Here is a 17,025-nt window from a genome sequence, read left to right on the forward strand (position 1 = left end):
CGAGGAGAATATCAAAATCTTGGTAAAGCTGTTCAATAGAATTTATGATACTGGTTACATTCCGCGAGAATGGCTGCAGTCATCCTTTGTGATGATCCCAAAAACAGCTAATGCCACAAAATGCAATGAACACCGCTTAATCAGTTTAATGAGTCACTTGCTGAAACTCTTCCTTAGGATATTACACTCAAGAATGTACAAGATACTAGAAGAACTTAGCGGGTCAACACAATTCGGTTTTAAGGGAGGACTAGGAACAAGAGAGGCAATTTTATGTTTGAACACTTTAATACAAAACTGTTTAGATCAACGAAAAGATGTCTACCTCACCTTCATCAACTACGAGAAGGCATTTGACACTGTTAAACATGATATAATGATGGAACTACTACATAGGGCCAACATTGACCAGAAGGAGATCAGAATTATTCAGAATCTATACTGGAACCAAATGGCAAAGGTGAGGATTGATCAAGACCAATATACGGATGAATTTGAAATCCGGAAAGGTGTCCGCCAAGGCTGCATACTCTCTTCGATGCTTTTTAATCTATATGTTGAAAATATATTTGCGGAAGCATTAGAAGACACGGAATTAGGCATTAAGGTGAACGGCATACCAATTAGCAACCTACGCTATGCGGACGACACAGTGATTATAACTGATAATTTGGAAGATCAGCAGTTATTACTTGATAGGGTGAATAGCATAGGTAAAAAATATGGCCTCAAAATCAACATTTTAAAAACGAAATATATGGTCATTAGCAGAAACCCTCCAGAAAACCCGATAATATGCATAGGTGACGATCGCATAAAACGCGTGAAAACTTTTAAATACCTTGGCACCACAATCAATGACCAATCGGATCCACAACAAGAGATAAAAACCCGAATACAAATGGCAAGACAAGCTTTTGTGAAATTCAGACCGCTCCTATGTAATCAAAACCTAAATTTCGAAATACGCTACAGAATGGTCAAGTGCTACATATGGTCCATCTTGCTTTATGGCATGGAAACGTGGACTTTAAAAAAAACATCTATCAACAAACTTGAAGCATTTAAAATGTGGTCATTAAGAAGAATGATGCGCATACCTTGGGTGGATAGAGTTCGAAACGATGACGTCCTTAAGAGAGCCGGCGTGGAAAGAGAACTCTTTAAATTAATTAAAAAACGCAAGATTGGTTACCTTGGGCACATGTTGAGAGGAGCAAAATATGAAATACCACAGTTAATCCTACAAGGGAAGATCCAAGGTAGGAGAGGAGCCGGCCGCAAACAATTATCCTGGTTAAGGAATATTAAAGAATGGACAGGAATACACAATACAGGCGAGCTGTGTCACGCCACCAAGAACAGAATTCTAGTAATGAGATAGTCGCCTACGCACTTTGGTGTATGGCATGTTAAGAAGAAGAATTGGTGGATTAAAACCTCTATGGAAGTTTGTCACTTCATCATTTGCGTGGTCGTCCGATAATTCTTTTGCCGATTGGTGACTTATCTCTAGCTATTTTGACGACATGGGTCTCCTCCATTCTGCTTATGTGCTCTTTTTTTCTATTTTGTGTCCATTAATTTATACACTGTACGTTACATTTTCTTCTAATGTCTTCCCTTCTCTTTCGATATCTCAGCGTATTTCCTGTAATTCTTCTCAGTACTCTTATCTCTGCCGTTTCCAATAGCCTTTGCGTTGTTGCTGTGTTTGGTCTTATTTCTGAGGCATATGTCATTATTGGTCTTACACTGGATTTATAAATTCATGACTTTATCTCAGTATTAATGTGTCTGTTTCGCCATTGCTATTAAGACTATTAAGGCATTCTGTGTGTCTATTTGCTTTTTGTAGTTGATCTCTCACTTCTTTGTCCAGGTCTCCATAGCTGGACAGTGTAATTCTTAAGTATTTTATTTCCATTACTTGTTCTGTTCTGTTCTGTGCCATTCTGTATCCTCTTCCTTTTTTAACGTGTTTAAGAGCATGGAGCTCAATGCATCCCCTTGTCCGCTGTCTCTTTTTATAGGTTCCGTAAGTTTTCCATTTATTCTGACTTCCATTTTGTTGTTTTCGTAGATGTTTTCGATAGTTTTTATAATATTTACGAAAACTTCTCTATTATACAGAAAATTGATTACATCTCTGTGTCTTACTCTGTCAAACGCTTTCTTTAGGTCAATCAGACACAGAAATGCTGGTCTATTATACTCTAATGATTTTTCAGTAATTTGCTTTATAACGAATTTTGCATCTGTACACGATCTTCCACTACGAAAACCCTGTTGTTCATCCGCTAAACTTATCCTGATTTATTAGTACTTGTGAAATTTTAGTTGTAAGTTTTAGGGTAGTAAAAGAAATAATAAATTAGACTTACTTACAATCAATTTAATTTAACTATCAGACGATTGGTTTCGCTTTCTACAATATGCAAAGCATCTTCAGGTCACGATACAAAGTTAAATAAATGATGCCGGTACTCTATTAATTGATGGTTGAAAGAACATGGTTCAAACTATCTTGTATTGTTGATTGGAGAACTCAAGTCAACTATTGTAATTGTTTAACAGTAAACGGGGAAGTTCTTGAGGAAACAGATTTTATCCAATGAAGTAGAGATAGGTAAATGTAATTGTTTGTTTGATGAAAGTAATGTTCTATACCATTAAGTTCTTTAAAGTTATTTATATTTATTCTGGAGATATATTTATGAAATGTGTGTTATTTATTGAGATTTTTATTTTTGTTTTGGAAGGTGACAGTTGTGAGACAATGAATAAGAATAGATGTACAAATTGTGTGGGTGGGCAATTATATCAGCTTGTAATTATCAAATTTCTTTGATAAAGTTATGTTGCAATATGTGGTAAATTGTTGTAAAGTCCAATATATAAAGTTAAAAATTAAAATTGAGACACTTTAAGACACACAGAAAACACACGGAAAACACTTAAAAAAAAACACACATAAATAACTCATTGTCTCCAAGTAAGAGATGTAGTTCTTTTAAAATCCTCCCCCTTTTTAAATTTAATGTCCGTTTCGTCCCCCCGTTTTTTTAAGTGTTTTCTGTGTGTTTTCTGTGTGTCTTAAAGTGTCTCAATTTTAATTTTTAACTTTATATATTGGACTTTACAACAATTTGCCACATATTGCAACATAACTTTATCAAAGAAATTTGATAATTACAAGCTGATATAATTGCACACCCACACAATTTGTACATCTATTCTTATTCATTGTCTCACAACTGTCACCTTCCAAAACAAAAATAAAAATCTCAATAAATAACACACATTTCATAAATATATCTCCAGAATAAATACAAATAACTTTAAAGAACTTAATGGTATAGAACATTACTTTCATCAAACAAACAATTACATTTACCTATCTCTACTTCATTGGATAAAATCTGTTTCCTCAAGAACTTCCCCGTTTACTGTTAAACAATTACAATAGTTGACTTGAGTTCTCCTATCAACAATACAAGATAGTTTGAACCATGTTCTTTCAACCATCAATTAATAGAGTACCGGCATCATTTATTTAACTTTGTATCGTGACCTGAAGATGCTTAATTACTATTTAACTGGGAATAAGCCACAATTAAAGGTTAAAATACGTTTATTGACGTTTCAATTTCCACTTCGGAAATCGTTCTCAAAATACAAACATTAGTAAATTAAACAAATTTTGTTTTTGTTACTTAGTGAAAAATTCTTCTAATAATTTAATTTTATCTGACTCATCTATATTGACAATTCAGACATACATTATACATTTTAAAGTAGACGACTTTAAAATGATATTGTCAATATTGTTGAGTTGCGTTCCTGGGACGACTTTACTTATAAGATAGTTCATTCGATTACATGAAATTAACTTTAACTTGAGAATATCCGTCAGAAAAGATCATAACATGTAATTCGTCTTTAAAAAGACAAACACATGCCATGATGACAGTAAAATTCTCCTGTTAGTGATTCCATAGTAAATTATGAGGGAAAAACCAGGAAAAAAACCTCATAATACTATCCCGACATGGTAAGTATTTGATCTTGCATTTAGTTTACCTTCAATAAATACCAAATTCCGATTTTATATGTTTGTTATTTAAAAAATATAAATGATGTATTCTCTATATGTTACTGACTTACCAATACTGGTATTTTCTTTTTAATAACTTCCTCTTTCAATATGGGTAACCAGATCCTACTACATTCTGCCGAGGAATTCGCGACACAATTGGTCTCATTTAGCATTATTAGAGCCGCTTCTTTGATTAATTAAATTAATTATTAGCTCTAATAATGCTAAATGAGACCAATTGTGTCGCGAATTCCTCGGCAGAATGTAGTAGGATCTGGTTACCCATATTGAAAGAGGAAGTTATTAAAAAGCAAATACCAGTATTGGTAAGTCAGTAACACATAGAGAATACATCATTTATATTTTTTAAATAACAAACATATAAAATCGGAATTTGGTATTTATTGAAGGTAAACTAAATGCAAGATCAAATACTTACCATGTCGGGATAGTATTATGAGGTTTTTTTTTTCCTGGTTTTTCCCTCATAATTTACTGTGGAATCACTAACAGGAGAATTTTACTGTCATCATGACATGTGTTTGTCTTTTTAAAGACGAATTACATGTTATGATCTTTTCTGACGGATATTCTCAAGTTAAAGTTAATTTCATGTAATCGAATGAACTATCTTATAAGTAAAGTCGTCCCAGGAACGCAACTCAACAATATTGACAATATCATTTTAAAGTCGTCTACTTTAAAATGTATAATGTATGTCTGAATTGTCAATATAGATGAGTCAGATAAAATTAAATTATTAGAAGAATTTTTCACTAAGTAACAAAAACAAAATTTGTTTAATTTACTAATGTTTGTATTTTGAGAACGATTTCCGAAGTGGAAATTGAAACGTCAATAAACGTATTTTAACCTTTAATTGTGGCTTATTCCCAGTTAAATAGTAATTAATTTAAAATGCCACAAGAAAATAGCTTCAGAACAATACTGAAGATGCTTTGCATATTGTAGAAAGCGAAACCGGTCGTCTGATAGTTAAATTAAATTGATTGTAAGTCTAATTTATTATTTCTTTTATCTTTTGAAATGGACTCACACAAGCAACACATTCATGATTTTAGGGTAGTATTTAACAAGTTTATACCTCTGTAGTTTTCTGGCTGTTTTTTATCCCCTTTTTTGAATAGTAGAATTAGTTCGCCAACTTTCCATTCTTTCGGTATTTTATCGTATTTTATAATTCGATTAATTAATGTTGTTAATTGTTCTGTTATTGCTGCTCCACAATATTTCAGTAATTCGTTTGGTATTCCATCTTTACCTTCTGCTTTTCTGTTCTTCAGCTTTTCAAATATTATACGAACTTCTTGTACATTTATATTAAGTTTTTCAGTTGTGGTAATTTCTGGTGTTTCCGGTTCTAGCGTCGTTTGTTCTTCCTCTGCATAGAGATTTTTAGGTAGTCAAGCCACGTATCCTTTTCTATGTGTTTTGATTCTAATAGTTCCTTTACCTCCATTATTTAACCTCTTATGAAGCGCCATATTTTCTTTTGCCGACCGTAAAAAACATGTTCCATTTCTTTCGAAAAGCATTCCCAGTGATCATTTTTTTTTACTATAGTCCTTACTATATATACTGATAGACTTTAAAACCATACAGCTCATAGAAACATAATTATGCCCCGAAATAGGGATAATTTCATTGTTATCGTCATGCGTTAAATAAATAGCCCATTTCGAGCTTTGCACTCGGATAGGGAAGGATTGGTTTCCTGTAGTTCCCCGATCTCATTGTACAATTACACCTTTCCATAGGAAAGTAAAGCTACAGCTACATTCAACGCGTATCGAAAAAAAAACAAGATCATAAATCAAGTACTTACACCAGAGAACATACCCACAGGTAAAATGAACAATCTTGCAGCTGCTTCCTCTTTTGAAACTCCTTTTACCATCCTTTTGTTCGTGAACGCTGTTTTCCTCTTTAAACTCAGCTCGCTGCTTCATTATTAGTTCTTTATATTAATATTCTCAGCTGCTAACTGAAACTGTGGAAATCTAGTATCTGTTGTCCACACATATTTTAGAAGCCTCCAGCTGTCGGTATTATTTTTTCCCCGAAATGGTTGTTTATATTCGCACAGTTCTATCCCATGTTTTATTTTTTCTGGGTAATCTTTCTGCAAACTTTCACTTGCATTTACTTATCTCTTCTTTCCTGTTTAATATACACAGCAGGATTTATCGATATCTTCGTGGTATAAAAAAGAAATGACGAAAATTAAAAAGAATTTTGCTAAGCCCTCTGGAAAATCATATTTTCATGGGATAAATATGGCACTAAGGAGAAATTGTTTTGGCAACAAGACAATGTGTTGCAGATCATTGCAGGTCATTTTAACTACTATTAAACAGAAAAAAATTGTTATTACGATATTTTGTTAAAAGTTATTTTAGGTATAAACCACATTTTCTAGTTAGACTTGCATGTATTATTTGTTTGTCAAAGTTCGTGTAAATGTTATTATTTGGTTTTCAAAGTTAAGAAAAAACTTTCTAATATTTTGTATATTTTGGACAGATGAGGAACCTTTGACAAATGTAACAGTAGGAGAAGACTTAACTAATATGACAATGACAAGGATTGAAATTGCAGAGGAAATTGTCAACACTACTCTTCGAGGTACTGAGAAAAATCGTTTGTTGTTTAGTACTGTTGTTTTCCTTTAATTGCTTCGTTGTGTTCTACTACAGAATCCTGATAGACCTATTCTGCTTGGATAATAACTAATCTATTTTTTAACATTCTCACTTTGTAGGTTGCTGATAATTAATCATTTTCATGACTAATACAGTAATTGGTAATAAATGTAGTAAATTATTAAAATAGTTTTATTAATTTCTTTTTAAATTACAAAAACAAGCGTTGAGAATGAGTCAGATATAGTTTGAGATAACTTCTTTTACATCTAATAAGCATGGTAAATATAATTTATATATTTAAGAATATATACAGAAATATTTCGATATAATGAAGTAAAGCCTAATGCCAGTTTTTGAATGCAAGAAGTCATTTTAAGTGCTGTAAAATAAAATTCAATCACTAAGGGCTCGTAAGACAGTAGACTCTTTTTATACAGGGTGTCCCCGAAAATAGTGCGCCCATTTAAGGTATGGGTATAATACACAATGTGTAACAAAAATGTCCTATAACACTTTTTTCTAAACTTAACCGTTTCCAAAAAAATTACATAGTTTTACATATACGTAACTTTTATTTTCAGAAAATTAAATAATCTGGCAACGTCATATGCAGTGAAAGCACTTCTGAATAAAAACTCGTCTGTGACTTAATTTATTTATTTTTATTAATAATAATTTTAATTTATTTTTTACACTATGCTCAGAGTATTAGTAATTTGTTTTCTTTGAACTAAAATTAAATTAGATACTTGTACTTACTTGACAATAATTCACAAGCCTACATTTTTTTTCATGAAAAAGTGTTTTAAGTTTAATAGGTGTCCTGTAGTAAATGGGATATGTTGATCACGAATCTGTACTTAGATTTTTTTCAACACGTCAGCATTTCAAGAAAAGTGTGTTTGAAATTTTTCATAGAAACGTAAAGGCTACTGGAAACGGCAGAGATGAGACTACTGAGAAGAATTACAGAAAATACGCTGAGAGATCGAAAGAGAAGTAAAGACAGAAGAAAATGTAATGTACAGTGTATAAATGAATGGACACAAAATAGAAAAAAAAAAGAATAGAATAACCACATAAGCAGAATGGGGGAGACAAGTGTCGTCAAAATAGAAAGAGATGAGTCACCAATCGGCAGAAGAAATATCCGACGACCGTGCAAAAGATGAAGTGACAACCTTCCATAAAGGTATTAATCCGCTAATGAACAAGCAGAATTGCTTATAAAGAGGAAGAAGAAGAAGTCGTAGGCTGGACAATGGAAGGCTAGACTTAGACACTCGTATACTATATCTTCATGGTCTGTTGTTCCACACTTCCTATGTCTTGTCTGGACTGTATTTAGGAGGAAGTCTATATTAAATTTGCGGGATTTTTGAAGCTAGGTGATGTTCAATAGAGAGTGTTTAACCATATTTTATAACCCTTGTAGTTTGTGTGCCGGAGAAGTTTCTCATTTTTTACTGGCAGTTTTCTAGACTTTAATTTTCCGAAATTGTGTCTTAATGGATCGGCAAGTCTGATTCTCTTTTTCTTTGGGTACCATGTCAGGTCCTCCTAAACTTGGCAATTACATTGGCTAATTGTTCGTAATTTTCAGCTTATCTAAATAGTTATTCGGCATTCCGTATTCCTGTCTGATCGCGAATGTTCTGTGAAAAGGTATACTAAACACTCTTGGAAAAGTATACTTAAAGGCAAAAAGACTTTTTATTCTTTCATATACTATGTCAAAATAACAATTAAAAGAACCATTGAATATAATAGACCCATAATACTTGTGTTTGTCGACTTTAAAAATACTCTATGGTCAACCAAAGTGAAATATTCAATGATCTAAAGCAATGTAGAATATATCACCGATACATATTCCTCATCAAATACATCTAAGAAGATGCTACAACTTGTGTAAAAACTAATAAAAATGGGACTAGAACCTTTCGCATTGAAAAAGCATTTATATACGAGACAACAGGTCTCCTAAATTATTTACAACTTGGTTTGAATATGCCTGTAAAATAATAGCTTGGAATGAGAAGGTTATAGATGTAAATGGAAACTTTTAAATAATCTTAATTTTGCAAATGACACCGTTCTCATTACGGAGAAAGAACTGATAACGCTGCAAGAGTTCCGTACTACCACAAAAATAGTGGATCTTAAAATAAATTTTTCAAAATTACAATTTATGACCAATTTAGCCCACAGCAAAAATATCTCAGTTGAAGACAGGGATATCGAGCTATGTAGTTAAATCCTACAAGTATTTGAACCATGATGATCAGAATAAATCGGAACCACCAAACAATCCAGCCCATTGATATTTAATCTGATAATGGATGAAATCATAAAGAAAGTTAAAAAAGAAGAGGATATAAAATGGGAGAAAAGGAAATAAGGATAATATGCTACGCCGACGACGCCATAATAATAGCCGAAAATGAAGATGACCTACAAAGATTAATTAAAGAATTCGAAGATACGGCGCTCATATACAACATGGAGATCTCAACAGAGAAAACTAAAGCGATAGTGATATCAGCGGAACCGAGAAGATGTAAACTAGTCGTAAATAACAAAATAATAGAACAAGTGATGAAAACTGAATACTTGGGAATAAAACTGTCAAGCTACGGAAAAGTGGAAGAAGTACAAAAACAAGTGAACATGGCAAACAGAGCAGCAGGATGTCTCAACAACACAATCTGGAGAAACAAATACCTCACAACGGAAACGAAAACCAGGATATATAAATCAACAATAAGACCGATAATGACGTACACAGCGGAAACAAGAGCAGATACGGCGAAAACACAAAGACTACTGGAAACAACATTAATGAAAGTCTTACGAAAAATAACAAACCAAACTCTAAGAGACAGAGTAAGAAGTGAGGAAATATGAGCGAGATGTGGTATAGAGGAAATAAACGCGTGGACCAAAAGAAGAAAAGTGGAATGGAATTAACACATCGAAAGAATGACAGAAAATAGAATAGTACGAATAGCAAGAGACAAATCGCCAAATGAAAGAAGATCATTGGGACGACCGAGGAAAAGATGGCCAGACAACGTCAATTGAGGCTAAAAACCGAAGTAAAACAGGCATTTCAACAACAGCAACCAATCAATCAAGTTGAAGAGAAAAATAAACCTAGCTTGTACTGCATTTGGAAAGATAAAGGATATTTTTTATTATTGTTCTGAAGCTATTTTCTTGTGACATTTTAAAGTAATTACTATTTAAATGGGAATAAGCCACAACTAAAGGTTAAAGTACGTTTATTGACGTTTCAATTTCCACTTCGTTTATTGAAGCGGAAATTGAAACGTCAATAAACGTACTTTAACCTTTAATTGTGGCTTATTCCCATTTAAATAGTAATATTTTTTATTGGTGATAACTTAAGGTGTAGAAATTCTAATAGTTAAAACAACAGTGAGAAAAAGTTGCGAAAAGAGCAATGTATGGCATAAAAGTAAAGGGTTTCTCTTTGTGATAGAATACCTAATGATATGCAACAGATTATAAGTAATTACTATTTTAATGGGAATAAGCCACAATTGAAGTTTAACCCTTAAATGCCCAATCGGGGTCACTATGGGACCCCAGACATACATTTTTGGCTATAATATCTTTATTTGAAACATTTGGCAACCGCGCAATCAGGTATTTGTGTGGACGTGTCTCCTACGTTTTCTGTTAGTATACCACGAACATTCGTGAGGTGCAGTGGTCTGTAAGAGAGATTTAGATAAGTGGGGTCTCGCTGTGACCCCGATTGGGCATTTAGAGGCACCAGAATATTTTTATTATTTTTAACATTTTTCGTCAGTTTACATTGAAAAATGGACCGTAAAAGAATGAAAATGACAATAAGCGACCAAGAACATGAAAAAATTATCCGAAATATAGAAGAAGGGATATCAGACTCCGATTTCGACTATGAGATTACCGACGAATCAGATAGCGAAGAGCAAGATGTTTTTGAGGAAAATGTTTCGGAAACTGAGGACAATTTAGAAGTCAACAGTGACGAGGAATCAGATGCAGAACCTACCGAAGTGGACGATAATATTAGTGAGGTTAGTGGTCCAACATATACATCCAAATCTGGAATGCAGTGGAATAGCCTACCTTTCGTGAGATCCAAGAGGCAACAAAAAATATTATAAATGTACATCCAGGCTTAACAAACTATAGTAAAAATTCCAACACGTTTTTAGACTATTTCAATTTATTTTTGACCGAAGAGATGAAGAATGTCATATGCCTTCATACTAATGAAGAAGCTGTTAGGCGTTATCAAGAGTGGAACGAAAAACATCCGAATAACAAAAAAGAGTGGACGGTACTTACCAACAATGAACTGGATAGCTTTTTAGGAGCACTTATCAAAGCTGGTGCTTTAAGGTGTGGGAAAGAATCGACACGAGAGATATGGTCTACAGACACCTCAATACGCCGGTCATTTTTTACAGCCGCATTCGCTAGGAACCGATTTGAAGAATTATCGAGTTTCTTGAGGTTTGATGACAAAGTGACCAGGGTGGAGCGGAAGGAACAGGATAAGTTAGCGGCGATACGAGTAATTTGGGACATGTTCGTCTCTAACTGTGACAAAGCCTTTGAACCATACGAACATATAACCGTTGACGAACAGTTAGTGAGTTTTAGAGGAAAGTGTCCTTTTAGACAATATATAAAATCAAAACCTTGCCGCTATGGGATAAAAATTTGGGCTGCCGCGGATGTTAAAACATCTTATTTATCAAAACTTCAGGTGTACCTTGGAAAACTACCAGGTGGTAGAATAGAGAAAAATCAGGGATTTCGTGTTGTGAAAGATCTGGTGGAACCATATCATGGCAGTTGGAGAGGAATTACAACTGACAACTTTTTTACCAGTGTTCCTCTTGCTCAATATCTTTTATCTAAAAACCTTACTTTACTTGGGACCGTCCGCAAAAATAAACCTGATACACCACCACAACTAAGTTTGACAAAAAGACCTGCGGAGTCGTCAATATTTGCTTTTACTAAAGAATTAGCTATGGTTTCGTACATACCTAAAATACACAGGATGGTACATCTTCTTTCAAGTCAACACGATAGTGATATAATTTGTCAAGACTCTCAAAACAAACCCTTGATGATTTTAGACTATAATAATACCAAGGATGGTGTTGATAATGCCGACAAACTGATTAGGGAATATTCCTGTAAAAGAAGAACTGCTCGTTGGCCATTCAGGCTCTTTATGAATATTATAGACATATGTGCACTAAATGCCTATATTTTATACATTGAAAAAAATCCTGATTGGAAGAAAAATAATTTTTCACGAAGACGTATTTTCCTGTTACAATTAGGGGCTGAGCTTGCTCGAAACAACATGGAAAAAAGAGCGAAATATATAAAACATAAAACCTATGTAAAATCTGCTCTAAAAGATTGTGGCATACCAATGGTAAACTAAACTACCGAAGTTGCAACTCAATCCGTCCATTCAGCTTAGAAACGTGCTCGTTGTTACCAGTGTCCGCGAAACTGTGACAGAAAAGTGAATACCGTTTGCTCTTTTGGCAAAAAATTTATATGCCAGGTGCACAGAAAAGAAGAAAAAACTATTGTATGTAAAAATTGCAACTAAAAGTTATATGCTTATATTATTATTTAATTTTAATTTTGTTCGAATTGAAAATAATTTGTTTCTAGAAAAGCCGTTAATTTTGTATGAAAAATAAATAAAAATTATTCAAATATGCTTAAAATTATTTTTAACCGTGTTTTCCTTTTAGTCAGTGCTAAATGACGTTACTAAATTGAAAATTTTAGTGGGGTCCCTAGGAGACCCCACATGGGCATTTATGGTTATTTTCATATCACGGGCATTTAAGGGTTAAAATAAGTTTATTGACGTTTCAATTTCCACTTCGGAAATCGTTCTCAAATTACAAATATTAATGTTTGGTTGAGAAGTTGCTATCAATAAGTCCTCACAGACACTTTGTCTAAGGACTAGTAACCCCAGTGGAGTCTTACGTTACCATTTGATCAATTCCTATTGTATCTTAAACATCATAGTTTTTAAATATCAAAGATGTAACTCAAAGTTAATCAAACTAGATTTAAACGGTTTTTACCCATATATTCAGTGGCTTTAAACATGTACATCCAGATATCACTTATTCCGATAACAAACGTTCTGTGATGTAGTCCGGTAAGGATTTTATTATTATACCTTTTATAAAGGAAAAATTTTTTAAATAAACTTTTTTGTTTTTACTATGTAATTGTTAATTTTAATGGCAGTTGTTAGTTTCACTAACGTAAAGAACGTATCTTTATTTACTTTATTAGATAAAACCAATGAAAATACTGCTTTGTATCGTCACGCTTTTGCCTGATGTCTTTTTGAACTAGATTTTTTAAACGCAGGTTACATTGCTTAAGTTTTTATGACCGCTTTAACAATACTTACGTTTTTTGATTGGTTTGTAATGTCACCATTATCATTATCATCTTCATTATAATGATGATACAATCTTTAATCTTTTTTGTTCTCTATACCATTTGCGTTCTTTTATAAGTATTAATCATCCTTCTTTCTCTTCTAATAATTTTTGAAACACTACCCTTTTCCGACTTTTTGTATGCAGGATTGTATACTTTATTTCGTTTTTCATTTACTTTTTCGTTATTTAGATAACAGACATATATATATATATATATATATATATATATATATATATATTTTTTTTTTCTTTTGTTATAAATATTGGTGGCGTTTTTACTAAAAATTATTTTTTTAGCTGGTTTACAATACTAACGAAACTGGTACAAAAAACTAAAAACCGAGTTATGTGTCTATCAGGATTCTATTAATAAGATGCTTTCAGACTATTAACATTTTGTAAACAGAAAACTATCTAATTTTCTAAAAGTATACTAAATTGTTTGAATAACTTAATAGATTTTATTGTAGGTACTTGTTTTGCTAATTGGAATGAATTCTAAAGTGTTTGAAATGAAATCATTTTATATATCTTTTAAAGGCAACAACGAAGAGATCGATATGTTCTTTAGACATAAAGACATTAATAAAACACATGGAGTACTTGAGGATAGAAATTAATTAAACTAGATAATAGTATACTAAGTGACATAGAAATCCGAACACCCAGTGTAATTGATTTTATTTTAATAAAATTTTGTATAAGTACTTAATGAAGCATATAAGTAAATGAATAAAATTTCAAGATTATTGCATTGCTTTAAAGTCCTTTTACCTTTAATAATGTGTGGATGCACCCCGATGTGTTACGCATTCTCCAACGCGCCTAGGTATGCTTCTGATCAGGTGGTCAGTGTCCTCTTGTGGTATCTCATTCCAGGCAACCACCAACTCCTCTCGAAGTGCTTGTAGAGTCTGAGGAGGACGTTGCAAATTGAGCAATCTCCTACCCATCATATCCCACACGTGCTCAATTAGGGATAAGTCGGGAGATCTTGGTGGCCATGTTAACAATGTGACATCAATATGTTGAAAGAAGTCTATTGTGACTCTTGCAACATGTGGTCGGGCATTATCTTGTTGGAAAGTTGGATTTGCCACGGTGTCAAGATAGGGTAAAAGGTGGGGTTCTAGAACTTCTTGGATATAACGCTGCGCGTTCATGTTTCCTCTGATGAAGATTAAAGGTGACCTAGAACCATAAGCTATAGCACCCCAAATCATAACTCCAACAGTGTGATAAACATGTCTTTTACCAAAAAACTGTGGATTTCTCCTTTTACCACGTCACCTTCTAACCCTCGCTTGACCGTTGTGCATGCCTAAACAAAAATCGAGACTCGTCACTAAAGACAATACTGTTTCATTTCTGATTCCAGAGTGACCGTTCTCTGCACCACTGAAGGCGATTACGGCGGTGTTCTGGAGTTAAAGAGAGGACCCAGATTGGTCGGTATGAACTTTTCGGTCGGCCAAAACTTCTCATTCGTCGGTAAACACTTCGCATGGCAATAGGTCTTCCGTGTTCTGCAAACCATTCATTTGCAATTGAGCTGGTAGTGGAGAAACGGTCTCTTAAGGCCAATAATCTTAGGCGTCGATCTTCACGGTCTGTTGTTCTACGGCGGCGTTCAGTGTCCCTTGCTCTTTTCGTACGGCCTTCTTGAAGCCATGCCTGACAACACATAACCACGGTGTCTACACTTCTTTGCACTCTAACTGCAACTTCCCGAAAAGAAAGTCCAGCTTCCCGAAGTTCCATTATACGGCCCCTATCAAACTCACTAAGTTGACGAAATCGTACAGGTGTCCGTACTCTAGGCATCGTAACGAATCGTAAAGAATGTCAACAACCACAATCCGCCAAATTTGGATCTTTACTGCGGCTGAAATATTCATTTTTAGATTGTTAGTGAATTTAAAAACAAAAAGTATAAAAACCGGAATTTCCAACTGATAAGGCTAAAAACTTTATCACTTGTTTTTTTTAGTAAGATAAATAAATTACACCAAATTTTATTGAAATAAAATCAACTGGGTGTTCGGATTTCTATGTCACTTAGTATATATAAAAAATTACAAAACCAAGTAATTCCTGGTCCACGGAATTTTTAACATTCTTCTTAAACGCAACATGTAGACCAGTCATCTACGTAAAGCCTATGGAAATATTGACCTGTTTTGGGAGACGTAAAACACATAAAAATAAACTGCTTAAAGTTATTTTAGAACTAGATATGTCAGATTTTTTAGTTTAATTTCACCTAGAGAAATTTTTCGAATAAAAAAATTCCAATAAGGTATTCGTTAATTTATAATACATTCTGATAATGGTTTATATCTGTATATTTAGAAGAAGATGATTTATCACAACCGTTTCATTTCAGCATCATGACGGCTTCATTGGAATGTTTTTGTCACATACTGCTTTGTTCCATTTTTTACTTTTTCTTGTAGTCCTCTCCTATCGCAGGTTGACTATCATTACACATATTTTTATTTTATTAGCCACTGCTCATTAGCTAAAAAAGTGAATGAGTTGCAATTGTCACAATCTCTAGAATTCACAGTGGTAAAAATTTGAATTCGGTTTCGCCAGGTAGGAAATCGTACGATTTCTCTTGATGCTATTAGATGGCGTTGTTACGTTTGTAAATAGTTATTTCGATAATTATTGACCTACGATGGGATAGATTTTGTTTCGATTCAGAGCAGTGGCATATACCGTTCTAAAGAGGTCGAAATACGTATAAGCGGCTTGCCGCTGCCCTGTATCGAAACAAAAATATAATACAGTCATTCATTATGTTTTATTTCTTTACTCTTTTTGGAGTACTAGAAACTAAATTCACTACGAATTTTGACCATAATGGATATTTTAGATTCCCTTGCCGAGTAATTCATCAAGCTGTTTGCTTTGTAAGTAGTAAAATAGACAGTAAGCGAGGGCCAGGCAGGAGAAGACACTCGTGGCTCCAAAATCTGAGGAAGTGGTTCGGGCTCACATCGGTCGAACTATTCAGAAGCGCCGCAAATAAGATCAGAATTGCCATGTTAATAGCCAACGTTCGCAACGGACAGGGCACTTGAAGAAGAAGAAGAAGGCACAGTGATAAAAATTTGAATTCGGTTTCGCCAGGTAGGAAATCGTACGATTTCTCTTGTTATTCGATGGGGTTGTTACGTCTGTAAATAGTTATTTCGATAATTATTGACATAAGTGTAGAGTAGAGACTTCGAGTAGAGACTTATGGTTCCTGATTAGTGATCTAATTACATCGGCATATTGCCGTATAATTTAATACTTTTAAGTATGCTTCCTTTAATGTAAACACAATCATTGTTTGATTTTGCGGTTAGTTACGCAAGTACTCCAGAAGTTCACTGAAGATGGACTGATTAGTCCGAAAACGTTCTGAACTTTATAATCCATTTGAATTTTTTAATTTAATTTTTATTTAAATACACCGCTTATAACAAAACAGAACAGAAATACTTCTACTTCTTCAAAATCAAAGTCGAAGGTCTAAATACTGAATCCATGGAATACTTATGCAGAAAAATAATATTAAAGAAGATTGCTGGGAGTGAAATATTAGAAAACGATAACATCGAGGAAAGCTGGAAAAAACTCAACAATTACATAATTAAAGCAGCAACAGAATCACTTGGAGAGAGGAAAATAACAAACACTAACATATCAAAAAAGAAAACACCATGGTTTAGAGAAGAGTGAAGAC

General features: G+C 33.6%; 1 protein-coding gene across 2 annotated transcripts in view; it reads left to right on the forward strand.

Moving 5' to 3' along the window:
* The window catches only part of LOC140449827 (uncharacterized), a 126,038-nt gene that overhangs the window by 102,095 nt on the left and 6,918 nt on the right, over positions 1-17,025 (forward strand). Inside the window, exon 6 of one of the 2 annotated variants that reach the window (XM_072543185.1) lies at positions 6,644-6,745. The exons of the other annotated variant lie outside the window; for it this stretch is intronic. Within the exon in view, the coding sequence (XP_072399286.1) occupies positions 6,644-6,745 (102 nt within the window). The remainder of the gene's footprint in view (positions 1-6,643; positions 6,746-17,025) is intronic. 2 annotated transcript variants of the gene reach the window in all.

The sequence above is a fragment of the Diabrotica undecimpunctata genome, chromosome 9, assembly GCF_040954645.1.
Source record: "Diabrotica undecimpunctata isolate CICGRU chromosome 9, icDiaUnde3, whole genome shotgun sequence".
Taxonomy (NCBI): domain Eukaryota; kingdom Metazoa; phylum Arthropoda; class Insecta; order Coleoptera; family Chrysomelidae; genus Diabrotica; species Diabrotica undecimpunctata.